Source organism: Perna viridis, chromosome 11, assembly GCF_037379345.1.
Source record: "Perna viridis isolate PV_CMFRI_1.1 ecotype Kerala chromosome 11, ASM3737934v1, whole genome shotgun sequence".
Classification (NCBI taxonomy): Eukaryota; Metazoa; Mollusca; class Bivalvia; order Mytilida; family Mytilidae; genus Perna; species Perna viridis.
This window is the reverse complement of record NC_142455.1, coordinates 18,341,964-18,359,290: the sequence shown is the minus strand read 5'-3', so window position 1 is coordinate 18,359,290 and position 17,327 is coordinate 18,341,964. Positions and strand designations below refer to the sequence as shown.

Genomic DNA, 17,327 nt, shown 5'->3' with positions numbered 1-17,327 from the left:
AGTTTTTGATATTTTTAATTATTTATTAATCCCCGTGCAGGTCCGGGTGTCAAAAGAATAGACTCGCAGCGGCGCTAAGCTTGTCGTAAAAGGCGCCTAAATAGTGCTCAGAACCCTGGCCGAGGGCTAGGGCGCTTTGCCCACAGAGCAACTGGGTTGTGTGCCCTAGGTGGTGGATTGGGGTAACCCTGGCGTGTTACATGCTGGGGTTGCCAGGCTATAATACGGAAAACCTGACCGCAAATCATAGTGGTGCACCGTGTTGGGAAAAAAAGGCCACATTCCTCGCACGTTAAAGAACCCTTATGTGGTATTCTCCCTGAGTAGGAACCATAGGGCTCTGCCACATAAGACTAAATTGCCCGACCCTATCCACTTTTCCCTATTTCCAGTGGCAATCAAAATTTGTCGACCCCATTATCCTTGTGTCCAACCCCATTTTTCATTTCATCATCATTTCATGTTCATTTTATCATCCATTTCGTGTTTATCGCCAGATTATAGCTGAAATATTGCTGTTCGGGCGTTGAACCCCAACAATCAATTCATCATCAAGCTTATTATTATTAAAACGTATCACGTTTTTTACTGTAAACGTATTTTCAAAAAGTAGCATATTATAAATATTTTTGAAGGGGTTGTATTGTTGTAAATATATTCGGTCCTTTATAGTACAAATTGTACAGACATTTAGAATCTTAAGTTACCTTTATCCCATGTCTCCTCGAGTTGTTCTTGATTTCCCTTGTCACCCTTTTCATGGTTTGCTGGAATCAAAGTAGGGTAATGTAATCATAATTAATTTCATTTTTTACGAAGCAAAATAAATCTCATTATTATTAACTATGTATAAAAAAAATAAATAAAGTTATATATTATAATCTTGAAAAGCTTTTGTTTCCCCTTTGATTTAAATTTAATATAAAAAAAACAGACCTTGGTGATTTCATTTATTAGAATTAGGGTTTAAGAAAATTTTGAAGAAAATCTCAATTTAAGATTTTTAAAACTGTCCCACACTTCTGTTGTTTTGTTCAAACATTAATAAGTAATTTCCATAGTATCAACAGATTGATCCTAAGTGAATTTATTCATTCTTTAATTTTCTAACTGATTTATTAGTAGTCTAAGCGTAAAAACGAGTTTTTTTTTTGCTAAGACAAACAAAACAAGGCAAGATTTGTCGATTCTGCCCAACCAATTTACCGTTTGCCGTAAATTAAACCCTCAAATGACCACAAATCATGAAATCACCTTTTGCCCATCCTTGTATATCTTGCTGGGCAATGTTAGTCCAAACATGTTTTTATATAAAAGCAGCAGGCCAGTGTTTATCCCTTTTTGCGTATGTTCAGAATGGTGTATACTGAATACGAAAGAAATGTTGGAAATTTTACATTTATACAAGAAACTTAACCAACTGGATTTCATACACACTAAAATTCGTAAAAAATGAATATACATTTTGCGTATAAACTTTGCAATATTGAATACATGTAGGGACCTGTGTGATATGTTAACATTGAACAAATACTAGTACATGTATTTGAGATATTTTTCCGCATTAAGAAAGCAGTCTTGAAAGAATTTTCCTTTTGATTTTCCGAAATTCAAATTAAGGATCAGGAGAGAGTCACTAGCTTGATATTAAAACTGTGTTTCAAATTTTACCGGACTACATTGGATAATAGAATTCGTTGCGACATTTATAACCAAAGAAAGCAATATCCTTATGCAACGAGCTAATGGTTTCGAATATTTAGAAACGCATCAAATGGCCACAACTCATGAGATCACCTTGTGCCCATTCTTTTAGATCTTGCTCAAAAGCTTCCAGTGTTTCTTGATTTATCCCAAATGCATTACCAGCTGAAAAAATAAATATAATATACGTTTCGTTGAAAAATAGTTATATACAATGAACAGTTGTCTCCACATATGTTAATAGATATTGTTTTGTTTATTTATGTTTTTGGGGCGATCATGAATTACCAAACCAAAACCAAATTATTTCCATGTAACAAATGTTTAGTCAGAACATTATCAAGACATTTAAAAAAAAAACAATACTTTGGAAATATTATGTCTTTTATCAAACGAGTAAAAATAGTTTTGAGGTATAAACCCATAATACAGATCTGAGAATTACATTATTTTTTTAATTCCATTACTGTAAAGTAAAACAATATTGCGCTTTCTTATTTTTTTCGGAAAATGCTAAAGTCTTCAGTCTGCAATATGGCAAACAAATGCTTACATAATTGATCCTGGATATATAAACCGTAGAAAGGAATTGAATATAGGATAAATTATTATACCGCAATAATAAGTGCACGCAACATTTTAAGAAGTCAACGCATCTATGGCTGTCTTTTGAGATGTTTGTTCAAGAGATATTTCTTCTCTTGCACATTCGTATGATGCTCTCGGTAACTAGGTGATGGAGAACCTACACTAAATCGAAATTTTACAAATGCCCAACTTTGGAAATTGTATCTATGCAACAGATATCAAAGATCACCGTACTGTCAACTCTGTAACATCTGTTCACATACCTTATTTTTGATTTTCCTACCGTAATCTAAACCCGTAGATTAAAAAAGACGGAGTTTAAAGAAGCAAAAATAATTACTTGTAACAAAAACACACCAACAAAAAATGTCTCCTGAACAAGAATTAAGCTTATAATGTTTTTATCTTTCATCGAACAACTGATCTTAAAATTGTCGTAACCTTAGTCTGCTTCTTGAAAAGGTAGTTCTCGAATTATCAGGGTTTCTTTGGTTCGGCAGTTGGAAATATTGAAACTAAAGAAATATGTTCATTTGATCTTATTCGAAGTGGAAAATCTAAAATGATGTATAACAATACAAGAAAGTTTAATTAAAGACAAAATGAATTATACATTTTTCGAAATAATCTTTTATTTATTCCCTAATTTTCTTACCTATATTTTGTTCTTGTGGATCTTTTTCTAGAGTTTTCCTATTTTCCGGGATATTCCTATTTTTACTTTGTGGATGGGAAGACGGAAAGGTTTTTGTTGCTGAAAATAAGAATAAGATTAAAAAAAAGGAAAAGTGTAAGGTATAGCTAATACCATCTAATCTTCTGTTCTCACAAAAATCATGTTTATACTGCAATCGTTTTGTTTCAGCTACCAACAAAATGCACTGACATTGTATTTACTGATGATATATGGTCACAAATACTAAATACTATTTTAGCTCCCCTTACCTCCTAACCCTTGCATGAACTACCGTTTTATCATGGCGTCAATGTCGGTGGCTTCTAGTCGGGATGTAATGAACACGTAGTAAAAAATTAAACTCATAAAATATGATCAGGATTGCAGCAAACAGACAATAACAGTTTATTAACTAAAGTAAAAAAAAATATACAATATACCAATTCGGTATCCTCCGTAAATTCTTTCTATTTGAAAGAGTAATCAAGGGAACCAAGGTTATAGCGGTAATCAAAAGAATGTAATCCAGGGACAAAGACCAGACATGGAAAACAGACATAAGAACAAAGAACACAAAGTTACCATAATCATACATACAAAGTAACAAAAGCAAATGAGCAACTCGGACTCCACTAGAAACTGGGAGCATAGACCAGGTGCATCGGTAGGGTAAGCGTCCTCTGCTTTTCTAGAAACACCCGCCGAGTTGCTCATAAAAGTCAAGTTTGGGGTAGACAAACGAGGAAAGGAAAACTCTGACCCTATGAAAACTATATCTGAAGACATCAAATAAGGTTTTGTTCTTCTTCTGCTATGATATAAAATGGATACATTTATGAAATAATTTAACTTTAGCAATTTAAAGGAGATATTACAAATTCTTTTAGGGCAGAGCGTTGTGGATAGAATAAAAGTAAAAAAAAATGATTCCTGCGTATGGAGTGTTCATATCACAGCTCATACGTTATGCCAGAGCTTGTCGAAACTACGCAGACGTTTTGTATCGCACTAGAACTCTAACAAATAGGCTTCTAGAACAGGGTTATGTTGCTGCAAGATTGAAGTCATCACTACAGAAGTTTTATGGTTGTTATCATGAACTCGTGGATCGTTATGGTGTATCCATCAGCACCATGAAAACTGATTTATTCAACGGGTCATAGTTTTCCTTCCCTCGTTTGTCTACCCCGGACATGACTTTTTATGAGCAACTCGGTGGGTGTTTCTAGAAAAGCAGAGGACGCTTACCCTACCGGTGCATCTGGTCCATGCTCCCAGTTTTAGTGGAGTCCGAGTTGCTCATTTACTTTTGTTACTTTGTATGTATGATTTTAGTAACTTTGTGTTCTTTGTTGTGTATGTCTGTTTTCCATGTGTAGTCTTTGTCCCTGGATTACATTCTTTTGATTACCGCTATAACCTTGACTACTCTTTCAATTATCGTTTAAATTTATCACACGGTAGTCGAGTGGTTAAGGCACTGGGCTTGTAACCACGCGTTCGGCACTACTGTGGGTTCGAATCCCACATGTGTCCAGGATATTCATCAGATAACTACCTTAGACCTATATATTACAAAATTTCCTGCTTGGAATATCATATTTTATTTTTCACAATACTTGTGTCCATGCAAAAACATTGACTAAATGACTAAACGGCCGTGAACCAGGTTAAAAAGTTGTTCATAGCTGACTAACTATTAACCAGTTTTCGTTAAAATAAATATTACCTATCCATTCATATTTAAATAAGAGTCATGCATTGTTTTTAACATTCATCTGGTAATTCTGGGCATCTGATAATCAATCTTTCCGAGTCGTAACCTTCACAATAAGAATCTTTCACATCTACATAATAATTCACAAAATAGGTGATTCTTCTTTAAGTAACTTTTGGCATCAATTTTCTTATATGTAGTAATACAATCATACAAATGCAATAAAATAACATACCGTTAGCGGCAGAAATGATGATTCCAATTAGAACAATAGCGACAGAGATGATTCTAAAAGTTGCCATCATCTTTTTTTCAAATTTTACTAGACTCTCTCAAATACTGATTTATACTGTTATGGTCAACTCTTACTTTATACTCAGATTTGATACATTCACTGAATTTTATCGACGTCAATATAGTAACGTAAATTTGATTAATTATGATAATCATATGTTGATTAAGGTTGTTACTGTATATGCTTATTTCCCAAGAACAAGAAGTTCGAATTAAAGTGTACTTGGATATGATCATGTAATTCGTATATTTTTTTTTTAGTGGAGTCATTTGCTTTTGCTTCTTTATATGTATGATTTTAGTTACTTTATGTTCTTTGTTGTGTATGTCTGTTTTCCATGTGTGGTCTTTGTCCCTGGATTACATTCAATTGATTACCGCTATAACCTTGGTTCCTTTGGTTACTCTTGAACCTGCCGCTTCCATCACAGTAAGGTTTTTTTTTCGGTATCTTGCAAGAACAAACGACCACGATAAAATCATTAACGGTCAAAATAATCAAAACCATTGTTCTAAACAGAAAAAAAGATGTGAACAATAAATAGTTGAAAATATTCGGAACTAAATACAAATGTAAAACAAAATAATTTTTAACCTTATAGGGAAGATAGGGAAGATGCGTCAAGTTTAAGATGCAAATGTTAAGATGTAAGTACAAGAAAGGACTTATAAAAGTGAGTTTAATACTGTGAATCAAAGAATAATGAAAACACTTGATAGTTCAGGATGTGGACATTGGGTAAGGGACATAACTTTTGAAATCAGTGATATGTTTGTATCATATTCAATTTCACCAAAGCTTATCAAGCTTTAATTTGAAGCAGAATGAAATCAATCTAAGTTATTTTGATGCTTACATGAGATTAATGTCCAATGCTGAATACAAACGTTCCAATGATTTGTCAAAGTTATGTCCTTTACCCCACGTCTACCTCTTTAAATGCGAAAAAAATGTCTTTCAGAGAAGGTTCTATTACCGTATGCGATGTTGTAGGGTAAAACTGCATTAAAGCTACTTAAAGATTGTTTCTAATTGTTCGTTGGAAAAAGAAATAATATAAACTTTTATTAGCATTGACAATATGAAATCTACATTTGTTAACGCTTATCAATATTGTCAACGTCATCAATAGACAATTAACTGAATTCAATTTGTAATGTACATGCATTTATTTGTGTATTGATATATCATTATAAGACAGTTAGGGTTGGCTAAAATACAAAGTTAGGTCACGAAACGGACCATGTTGATCAGTAATTCTAAACTATTCAGCAATTCATGGTAATTAAGATTTATAGATTTGAATATAGTTATAGATTGTTTGTGTCAATGATCGGCAAGGGAAATAGTTTACTTCTTAAATACATGATAATACATGCTGCCTATTTACAAATGCAAATCATTACAGTATAATGTATATTGTAAAAAAAGCTGTCACTATTGCATTATATATGAACCTACAAAATAATTAATGTTAGAACACTGAACAAACAAACTATTTTAGAAAAATCGTTATCATTATTAACTTTCCATGCATTACTGACCATTTAAGGAAGTATTGACAAAACAAAGAAATGTCTCGTTTTATTTATGAATACTTAGACGACTCAAAGACAGTCAAATAAATCACTTCATTCTAGTAGCAAATGATCGATCACATAAAATGAAACAACATCATTACATTTTGTTTTTATTTCAAACATAATAATATTTCCCCTTTTGACCATTTTCTTGTTCGGGTGCATCTTTTGAGTTTTCTCATACTTTTTAGTTGGACGTCCATGGCCTTTCCAATTTTCTTGGAAACTGCTTGTAATATCCCTTTGCAGAACAAGACATACAAAATTTCTTTAAAATATTTAATAACAATCCACACAATCGGAAGATATCATAAAAATATCATAGCTCTTTCAAAGGACTACAACAGAAAGTATTTATCTTTTTGTTGATCCCAGTCCTTACGATTTTTTTCAATTGATAAACAAGTCAAATGTATTTTAAAAAATAAAAAATAAATACAAATGAAGTTCAAATGAAACATGATGAAAAGAAGTGAGACAAAGAAAATAGCCGCTTAACGGCTTCCGTCAGGGGCTAGATGGAGAAGAATCGCAACTGATAACCTAGAGCCAATTCAGTCACAAATGTAGGTGCTTTGGGTTTGTTTCGACAGTTGTTTTGCTTAGATTTTGTTCAACTGGATTTCAAAGCCCTCGAGGTAACAAAACACGACCTGAAATTGGATCAAACATATAATAACAATTAGTTAACACGTATATTCATGTGATTTAATTATTGGGATATTATTTACCCTCCTTTTTGTCGTCGGAGCGTTTAAGTAATAATGAGAGCCTGAATCGCTCACCTGGTCAAAAATAATCTTTATAGCTTTCTAAAGCTGGACTGTACTATTGTCACAGGAATCATTTAATCAATACAGAGCATTTTAGTTTATTCAGCCGGTTTATATTGTGAGATAAATTTGTAATTATCATTTTCCTCTTCAAGGGCAATAACTCCAACATTGAGTAAAAGAAATGTATGAAATTTTCAGCATAGGTCGTTCTTAGAAAATTAGTATAAATCCTTTGGTTTTCAGGTTATTACAACATATCGTCAATTTATTAGTGGTAGCCATGTTTTCAACAGATGAAAAATTGTTAAGGATATCTTAACAAATATTCATGCAATGTTTTGTTGCAATCCATCCTACAAGTTGTCTCAGAGGAGATTTTTTAAAGTACATTTTAGGACCCACACTTCATTAATTTGTTAACATACCTTTCTGAAAATGTCAGCATTCAAGTACATGTAGGTAATCCCATCATGCTGAACAATTTTAATCTCTGCCAGACTTTAGCTAAACCGAACTGTTTTTGAGTTAATTGCATAATTTTCCAATTTAACCCCTATGGTCTATTTTTAGAAACTATGGCCATGTTTTCACAAGATCAAAAATCCACACGCATATATTGCTGAACATACTCTACATAATATTCTCGCGAAGTTTTGTTTTAATCCATCCAGTAGTTTCAGAGGAGAAGATTTTCAAAGTTGGAAATGTAAAATTGGGGGGGAATTCATTTCACAACTCGTTCATTCGTCAGCATCTTTCTGAAAATTTCAGCTTAGGGCAATCGAATCATGCTGAACAATTTAACCCCAATTTATCGAAACCCTACTGTTTTTGAGTTTTTTGCATAATTCTACAATTACACCCCTATGTTTTATTTTCAATAATCGGCGGCCATGTTTTTGCCAGACCAAAACCAACAAACAAGAATTGTTAAAAATATCCTAAGGAACATTTATGCAAAGTTGGTTACAATCTATTGAGTAGTTTCAGAGGAGAAGATATTTGAAAAAAGTTTTCGGCGACGACGACGGAAGAAGACGACGATGGATGACAATGACGGACGACGGACATATAATGATGGCAATCGCTCACATGGCATATCGGCAATCTGAGCTAAAAATGCATGATATAACTTCTACGCAGTTGCATCAATCCCATACATTTGTACGTCAATAAATTGTGTTGTACTTATTTTTGTTGCGTTGTTCTTATTTCGGTAGTATTTCTGTCATTGTCTTGTACTTTTCTAGCGTCTTGAGTGACTTTTGATCATCAGATTCTGTTGAGAAGCTTGTCAATTAGTAATTAAAATCTAAACTGAACACTTGATACACCGGCCATGTGTGTAAATCAAAAATCTTATGAAGTCGATTCATATCAATTTCAGTGCATTACGAACCTTTGTAAACAAATAACATGGCTTTACAGAATAAATCATTCAATTCAAAAGCGGTTCAATTTTGCCAGATTTTAATGTTACATTTTTGTCTTTATTTTTTATAAAAGAATTTAAAAAAAAACTTGAAAAGTAAATTTGGCCTACCATTTCTGATAGCTTTTCTACAAAGCCTAACGTAATTGTCTTGATGTGCAATTGACTCATCCAAATTAATATTTTAGTCAGATAAAAGGCAGTCTACTTTTCTAATTGGTGAAACTTAAGACGCGCGTTCAGAATAAAATTAGAAAGATAGTTTTTAAAAAGATAGGCCTCAATAGTTTAAAATTTAGATAGGACACAGTTAATATTCTCCTTGCCTTGCATGGACAAACTTTATAATTTCAATTCCATTCTATATGTCACCAAAATTGATTTGAGATTATTGAGACTTAAGGATGGCGATGATTTGAATACTTTGTATATCTTATGCTGGGAATTTTTGCTACTTTGCTTATAAATAAAGTGCAAAAAGAAAAAAAAACGAATTTAAAAAAAAATACCTATCTTACATTTATTCGTATTTAGAAAAGTACATGAAGAGTCAATAAACTTGATTTGGCTATTTAAAAAGAAACTTAATTTGTAGTTTAGCAACACTTTTTTTTTTATCGAAGCTTCCCTCTAAATAATTTTAAAAACAGAAAAACGTATCTGACATCTTAGGTTGACGGATAATTATAACTTTTCAGGTGCCTTGAATTACTTTGATGGTTTTGGCTTTTGAATGCAGGAAAATTGTAAGCAAAGCAAATAGAAAATTAATATTAAATGTGAGGATTGCCGTTTTGATTTTTGGCGAGCGTTTTCATAAAATGTTTAACAAAACAAGAACTAACTCGTCATTGAAATTAAATATGTTGTCTTAATAATGCTAAATTGAAAATCATTATTTCAAGTAAAGATCGGAGGATGTATATTTCAGCCTATAGAAAAAAAAGAAGTAAATCCAGAGTGGTTCAAACTGTTTTAGTAGGGCGCAATATTATGTATAATGATTCATTATCAAATATTTAAAAAAACATCTAGTTTTAAGGATTCATCTTCTTCGAGGACTGAATAACCAGTCTGAAGTGTTTCATTGTTTTATATTCGTCAATTGATTACATTATTAAAAAAATACTGGATATATCGGTTAAAATTAGATAACATAAGTGTCCTTATTCTTATCTCCAAATAATTTTTTTTGTATTTTATAAACTAAATATGTTGATCTGGATATAAACCAGACGACATGAAACATTTAACGTAGAAGATGAACTTAAGAACTAATCCATATTAAATTCAGACACTGCTTTTTGTACAGGTGATTCATGGTGTCGAAAAACTCACCGAACAAACAATATTAACTGTGTGTGTAAGGATAGTCGTTTTTCTTAGGACGCCTACCCTACCGGTCCACCTGGTCCATGCTGCAAGTTTTTGAATGAAATCCGAGTTGCTCATTTGCTTTTGTTACTTTGTATGTATGATTTTAGTTACTTTATGTTCTTTGTTGTGTGTGTCTGTTCCCATGTCTAGCCTTTGTCCCTGGATTACATTCTGTTGATTTCGGTTAGAATCTTGGTTCCCTGTGTCACACTTCCATCCTTTTAAGACCACTAACCTATGTGTTAAAAACTTCCTTGTGACTAATCAATATAATTGTCAAAAAAGTTAAACTGGTCGAACGCTTTTTATAAAATTAAAATATATATTCAATATTCTGACTGTTTTGTTTTTTACTCAATATGTTACTAGTGGTTTGACAATGTTAAATGCAATTGCAACAGAACCAAAAAAAGTATAGAAAATACATCATGCATAAAAAAATCAGTCACGATTGAAGACTCAAAATTAATTCTTAGCTGTAATAGGACCATGCCATGAAATTAAATAATAGTGTGTAAAATTCAGTTTGAGGACTGTCTTTTTTTGTTTGTTCATTTTTTACACTAAGGGATTGGTCATTATTCATTTATAGGAGTAGGCCGGACAAATGTAAATTTACTGGGGACAAACAAAACTGACCAACCCACTTTTATTTACGGAAAATGTTCAAACCCTCTCTTTCAATTTCTTGAACATATTAACACCCTTTTAAATGCATGACTAATTTTATGTGCAGAACATGTTATAAAAGAGTATACATATACAGAGTTCGTGATTTTATATGAAGACTGAGGTATAAAAGTGTATTTTACAAACACAGAAAGTGATTTTGAATATGGATTTGAATATGAGATGCAGCACAAGGAGTGATTAAATATGCAGAGTGGGGTATAAAATGGCATATAACATTCAAATTGAGTGATTTATGGTTTTAGGGGATAGATCTTTTCTATTTTATTGAAGAAAACAAAACGGTATTCGTTCATGCTTATATGATACATCTTTGACTTATGGTTTTATGGTTGTCATCATGAACTCTGGATCGTTACGTTGTATCCATTGCACCATGAAAACTGATTTGTTCAACGTGTCATAGTTTTCCTTTCCTCCTTCGTCTACCCCGGACTTGACTTTTTATCAGCAACTCGGCGGGTGTTTCTAGAAACGCAGCGGATGCTCACCCTACCGGTGCACCTGGTATATGCTCCCAGTTTTTATAAAAGTGCGAGTTGCTCATTTACTGTTGTTATTTTGTATGTATTATTTTAGTTATTTTATGTTCTTTGTTGTGTACGTCTGTTTTCCATGTCTGGTCTTTGTCCCAGGATTACATTCTTTTTATTTCCGCTAGAATCTTGGTTCCCTTGATCACTTTTTAATATACATATTGGGTTATAAAACTGCATGTTACACTTTTTGAATAAATAATTATAGTATCATATCATATAATCATGAATGAATAACATTTTGTTTTCCTCCATAAAATAGAAAAGATATAGTCCCTCTCTTCAAAGTGTTTTTTTCTTTGACCCCATTTACTGTTTTGCCAGCTCACTCATAGATATAAATAATGATCGGTCACCAAGTAACTTTAATCATTCTTTTTCTTTTTTTTTTATTTAATGTTTTATATAATAGTAACACGGTTGCAGGTTGTCGAAAACCAATATAGAATATAACAAGACTGGAATAATAATCCAAACGATTTCTCTCTGTACATGTATCTTTTTACAACAACACTTTGTCTTCAAGACTATACATTGACAGATCTACATCTTGCATGATAGGGTTTACGGCTTACATTGTATCTGCATGATGGCTTTTACGGCTTACATTGTATCTGCATGATGAAAAAATAAAAATGTTTCCGCATATCTAAGGTGAATTTATTCCAACAGATACAGAATCCATCCACTGAACGAGTTATGGTTTCCGCCATCCAATTTTCCGTCTCCAGCATGCCCAGTTCTTATCCATACGTGTTGTCCTTTGTTAACCTACAAAATGTTTTCAGAATTTTACTAGTCCAAAACGGATTATTTCTTTTGCGTTTGATAGATTCAAATTATAATATTTTATAACACAAATTTGGATATTTAATCACGTATAATTGTTATAAATTGTAAATGAAACTGCATTTTAAGTTATCAAACCTTACTCTTAGAATGATCGTTTGTGATCCTGATCCATAATCGGTACCACTTTCAGAATCAACCAGTGAAAATGACTGAGGCGAGCCATCAACAACAAGTTCCGTCGACTGCCAGGCATGACATGACACTGACCAGGTAAAAACATACACTCCATTAGCTGGTGCTGTGAATGTACCGTCTGACGGATTGTATGAGTTTGATGTATCAATAACTTCCTGCAAACGAAATAGTTTTTGTTGTACCATCATACATGTGGCAGAGTGGAATTTAACCTGGAATTGACTGTGGATATAATATTCATTGTATTTTACTCTTTCTATATATCTATGTATTGTATTTTATTTACTATATGATATATGATTTGAAATTAATAAATGAATGGTTTATATGTTTAAAACACTCACAATTATATTAAAATGTATACATGTTGTTACTTGTATCAATATAATTGATAGTCAGTGACTTTGACTGATGTATTTACCTATCAGCAGATGAGTCATGTATAGAACTCACTGTTTCTCTTTTATGTATCGATCTATTCAGGTCACATCTACTTTACAATAATCTTTGGTGTTTCTTTTGGAATGTGAGTACTATTCTCTTTGAGTTTGCTGAGCTGAATGGCAGATTTTTATAACTTTGTCCATAATTTCTGTCTAGTATTTCAATATAAATCTATTTTGGAAGTTTAGTTGTATTGCTGAGTTTCTTGAACTTGTATTTGAGGTTTGTTTCTATATTTCTAGCACTTTATCCCACTAAAATAACTTTGCCTTAACTGAGCAGCTAGTATGAGGTTGAATGTATAGTTCGAATTTCAGAATGAATTTGCAGTTTGAAAATGAACAAAGTGAATGAGTAAAATTATTTAAAACCATTTAAAAGAGACTAAATGATATAAAAGATTATAAATATTTACAATAGTTAGTAATTAAGCTATTAAACCAAAAGTTTCAAGTAAAACAACTGAATGAATGAGATTTCTTATAGATAAATAGGAAATAAATAATTGATTAAATGGTTAACTTTTATTACGCCAGAGCTTGACGAAACTACGAACGCAGACTTTTGTATCGCGCTAGAACTCTAACAAATGGGCTTCTGGAACAGGGTTATGTTGCTACAATATTAACGTCATCAATACAAACGTTTTATGGTCGTCATGAACTCGTGGATCGTTATGGTGTATCCATCTGCACCATGAAAACTGATTTATGCAACGGGTCATTGTTTTCCTTTCCTCGTTTGTCTACCCCGGACTTGACTTTTTATGAGCAACTCGGCGGGTGTTTCTAGACAAGCAGAGGACGCTTACCCTACCGGTGCACCTGGTCCATGCTCCCAGTTTTTAGTGGAGTCCGAGTTGCTCATTTGCTTTTGTTACCTTGTATGTATGATTTTAGTTACTTTATGTTCTTTGTTGTGTATGTCTGTTTTCCATCATGTGGTCTTTGTCCCTGGATTGCATTCTTTTGATTACCGCTATAACCTTGGTTCCCTTGATTACTCTTAAATGATACTTGTATCTAATGATGTACTCAAAGTGTTTGGTGTTTCTAATGAATGTTATTATTGTTCCATGAACACATCAGTTATGAGACATGTTTTAAAGTTGTATTAAGCTGACCTTTTCATCTATTTGAGAGGTAAGCATAGTTGTGTTTTTATTATATTTTTTTTATGTTAACATACCATTTGTGGCAATGTTTGGCAAACTTATGTTTTGCTATTATTTTAAATCTTACATTTTGCATACAATTTATAGAGTATAAGAGATCTGTACAAAATACCATTATGTCAGAATTTACAAAATTATATTAGTATGAGATTTATGTCAATCACAAATAATTATAATTCATACATGTAGACGCAAAATATATTGAGTCTTAGAGACAGACAAACACATGAATACATAATTTACATTTTATTCTAACAAAATTGTACAGGTTGACAGAATATGTCCGTATTTAAAAATAGAGTTATCTTTCTTTTCTTTGAACTTATAGTATTTTATTGTCAACAATATTTTATTTTACAGGGTCAATTAGTTTATTTGTGACAGATTCCAATCTGCCTTATCAATAGAGGAACCCTAAATCATCCATGTTTATTTTGTGGATCCCGACATGGTTACATACAAAATTTTATTTTTATAAATGAAACAACAATATAGAAAATTTAAATCACAACAATATTTCAATTCATATAACCTAGTTTTATAAAATGACGTCATTAACACTTAAACTTTTTGTCAGCAGATCCCTATTTAAAATATGTTATTGGTAAATGTTCCGCTGTCAATATTGGAATCAATCATTTTTGGTAAATAACTGATATAATATTTATCTTTAAAGCAATCCTTGAATACACGCATGTTATTTTACACTTTTGAACACCGGCAAATGAAAGAGTAATCAAGGAACCAAGGTTCTGGCGGAAATCAAAAGAAAGTAATCCAGGGACAAAGACTAAACATGGAAAACAGACATACACAACAAAGAACATTAAGTAACTGAAATAATTCATACAAAGTAACAAAAGCAAATGAGCAATCTGGACTCCACCAAAAACTAGGAGCATGGACCAGGTGCACCGGTAGAGTAAGCGCCCTCAACATCAAGGTTAAAACCAAGGTATGTTGGAAACCATTGCAAAAATTATGACTTAGTAGAGATATGTTCAAAGAAAGTGGGGGTTAAACTAGGTTTAGAACGCTAAACTCCTGTTTCCATTCCGGATAATTAGTTAATATCGATAAAATCAGTATTCCAAATTCCTACAGAAGGTGTGAACAATTATGAAAATAAAAGGAACTGAATAACATCTTAAATATAATTAAGACCTGGAAATACACTTCAACACATAATAAACTTTGTGGGAAAGACGCGTAAAGTTCAAGATGAAAACAATAAGATACAATTGAAAAAATACAGAAAATAAATTTACTGATATTATGACAATCCATTCTCTGCAATCTGTTTGTTAAAATTATGATGTTTCTCAATAAGTCTGGATATCGGGAACAAAACTATTTTAAAGCAGCGTGTGAGACAAAACATTGTTCCAGAACCCTGTCCCTCGGGTAATGATTATGCACCAAGAAGTCAGAATTGTGGCTTCTAGCTATGGCATACCTTGACAACTAAGATATATAAACACGTTTTGCAGGGAAACAAACTGCATGATCGCAAATAATCAATTAATTCCATATATAATTATATAGTCCTAGAAAGTTTGGATAAAAAAACGGACGAATCAAAGTAATTATTCGGAATTTTAGTTTGCAAAACTGAATAAGAAATTTATTGCATTTCTCAGTTGACCAATAATTATGTTCTTATAACGACTAGGTTTTCCTTGGATAATAATTTCTACATTCAATGTGCAGTTGCACATGCGTATAGGAAATATTCGAGGGTTGTAACGTTTGGACGTCTGAAGCGTCTTAATAGTCATTAATCAATGATTTCAGTATATGTCATTACACCTGGAAACATTCATTATGTCTGCTCATCCTATAAATATGCCATACAACTCTAGGTTTGTTTTCCTTTTTTATATGGCAAAGTGTTCCCCTATTGAAGAAATACCAAATTGATTCACGGAGAACTTGGGGATCACGCGGAAAATGTTATTCCGGATTTTTATCATATCCGTGTCGGAACATTTTTGAAAAATTCTGTTGTCTTGTTTATGGACTTAGACGGTTAACGAATCTGTAAATTGAAGATAAAAAAGATAAATATTGACACAATAAACTTTGTGCCGTTTCTGTTGTTGACAAGTATAAATCAAACAATACTAACCCGAGAATATTCTACATGTCGATGTTCAGATAATCCTGTGAGTGCATTTGGTAGACTGGCAGAAAAGGCTATTTCATTTGCAGCATCCCGTCTTCTCACTTCAAAACAACAAAATAAGAAAGAGAGAGTTGGAACGTTAGAATATATGCTTTGACAACGTTAGTTACTAGGACAGAAAAAAATCTTAAATGCACTAACAACGCGGAAACGTAAATGAAATAATTAAATAGCTTCAAGGAAGCACATGTTACCGGAAAAAAAACTAATGAATGTGTTACCCAAAGGATTTTGGTTAAGAATGGACAGACACTCCTTTAGTGAAATGTCATCGTCTATGTGTCCATTTTTAATTTATTTTTCTTTAACTTGTTAATTGTTCGCAATCTTTAGATAAAAGACAAAATTCTTATAAATTTCCGCCATTTAAATTTCATTCTCTACAAAAATTACCTCTTTCGGCAACGGAGCCACATTTTTCCAATTTCCGTTGCATGTCAACATTTGTTTTCTCAAGGTTACTAACTTTAGATTGTAGCTCTGCCACGACATTTTCTAACTTTGACAGACGCAACTTGTCATCAGAAGACGAACCATTGCAGTGTAAAGCAATAAAAATAAATATAACAATTAATTTCATACTTTCAGTCCACTATGATAAGAAGCAGATAACGTAATTTGACCTCTTTTTACTAGTCGACATAACAATCAGATAGGAGTTATATACGCACGTCAAAAACCCATCAAATACACTTCTTCAATAAATAGCTTACGACCATGTCTTAGTATCAAATTCGGTTGTTGCAATTGTTCATTTTTGTGTGTAAAATTGGCACTTTGCAAGACTTATCTTTTGAGATTTGGTTGATTTAAAGCAATTCCACTGCTTAAGGATAATAACCTTAGATTTTTATAATAAGAAAGGTAATAACAAAAAAGCCGAACTGAACTTTGTAAAATTCAAAAGGTAAGTCCATTTAAGCAAATGGCAATACCGAGTAAATCCGATAAGTTGGAACACACCCGCAATTGTTCTGAGTTGGTACAAGTTCTTTAGATAGGAATGGAAAAACTGTGTTTTATAGCGCGCTAACATACACACACCCCCGCGTGAATTATGGTTATTTATTTCCGGTATTTTGGAATAGTTGTGAATTTGAGATCTTGTTAAGAATGCTCTGGAATTTTATCAAAGGTTTCATATATTCATTCTTTTCTTGACGAAG

General features: G+C 32.4%; 1 protein-coding gene and 1 long non-coding RNA gene across 3 annotated transcripts in view; both read right to left on the bottom strand.

Annotated features, from left to right (window-relative positions):
- LOC148603203 (uncharacterized) overlaps window positions 1–17,327 on the bottom strand; it is a 92,946-nt gene that overhangs the window by 58,704 nt on the left and 16,915 nt on the right. The window lies entirely within an intron of this gene.
- LOC148603205 (complement C1q-like protein 3) lies at window positions 10,571–16,761 on the bottom strand. 2 transcript variants are annotated; one of them, XM_088553258.1, is made up of 4 exons: window positions 16,555–16,761; window positions 16,105–16,202; window positions 12,304–12,570; window positions 10,571–12,142 (listed from the first exon to the last, which is right to left on the bottom strand). In XM_088553258.1, exons 1-4 carry the CDS (start codon window positions 16,739–16,741, stop codon window positions 12,032–12,034), a joined length of 663 nt encoding a protein of 220 aa, XP_088409384.1. In that variant the 5' UTR covers window positions 16,742–16,761; the 3' UTR covers window positions 10,571–12,031. The 2 variants fall into 2 exon arrangements, with proteins under 2 accessions (XP_088409384.1, XP_088409386.1); XM_088553260.1 differs by having other exon boundaries at window positions 10,591–12,142; window positions 12,304–12,513.

Coding starts and splice junctions, on each gene's coding strand:
- LOC148603205 (XM_088553258.1), bottom strand. CDS start 16,741: ATGAAATTAATTGTTATATTTATTTTTATTGCTTTACACTGCAATGGT. Junction 12,571..16,104: donor GACATGTAGAATATTCTCGG/GTTAGTATTGTT, acceptor AGTCAATTCCAG/GTTAAATTCCACTCTGCCAC. Junction 12,143..12,303: donor CACAAACGATCATTCTAAGA/GTAAGGTTTGAT, acceptor AACATTTTGTAG/GTTAACAAAGGACAACACGT.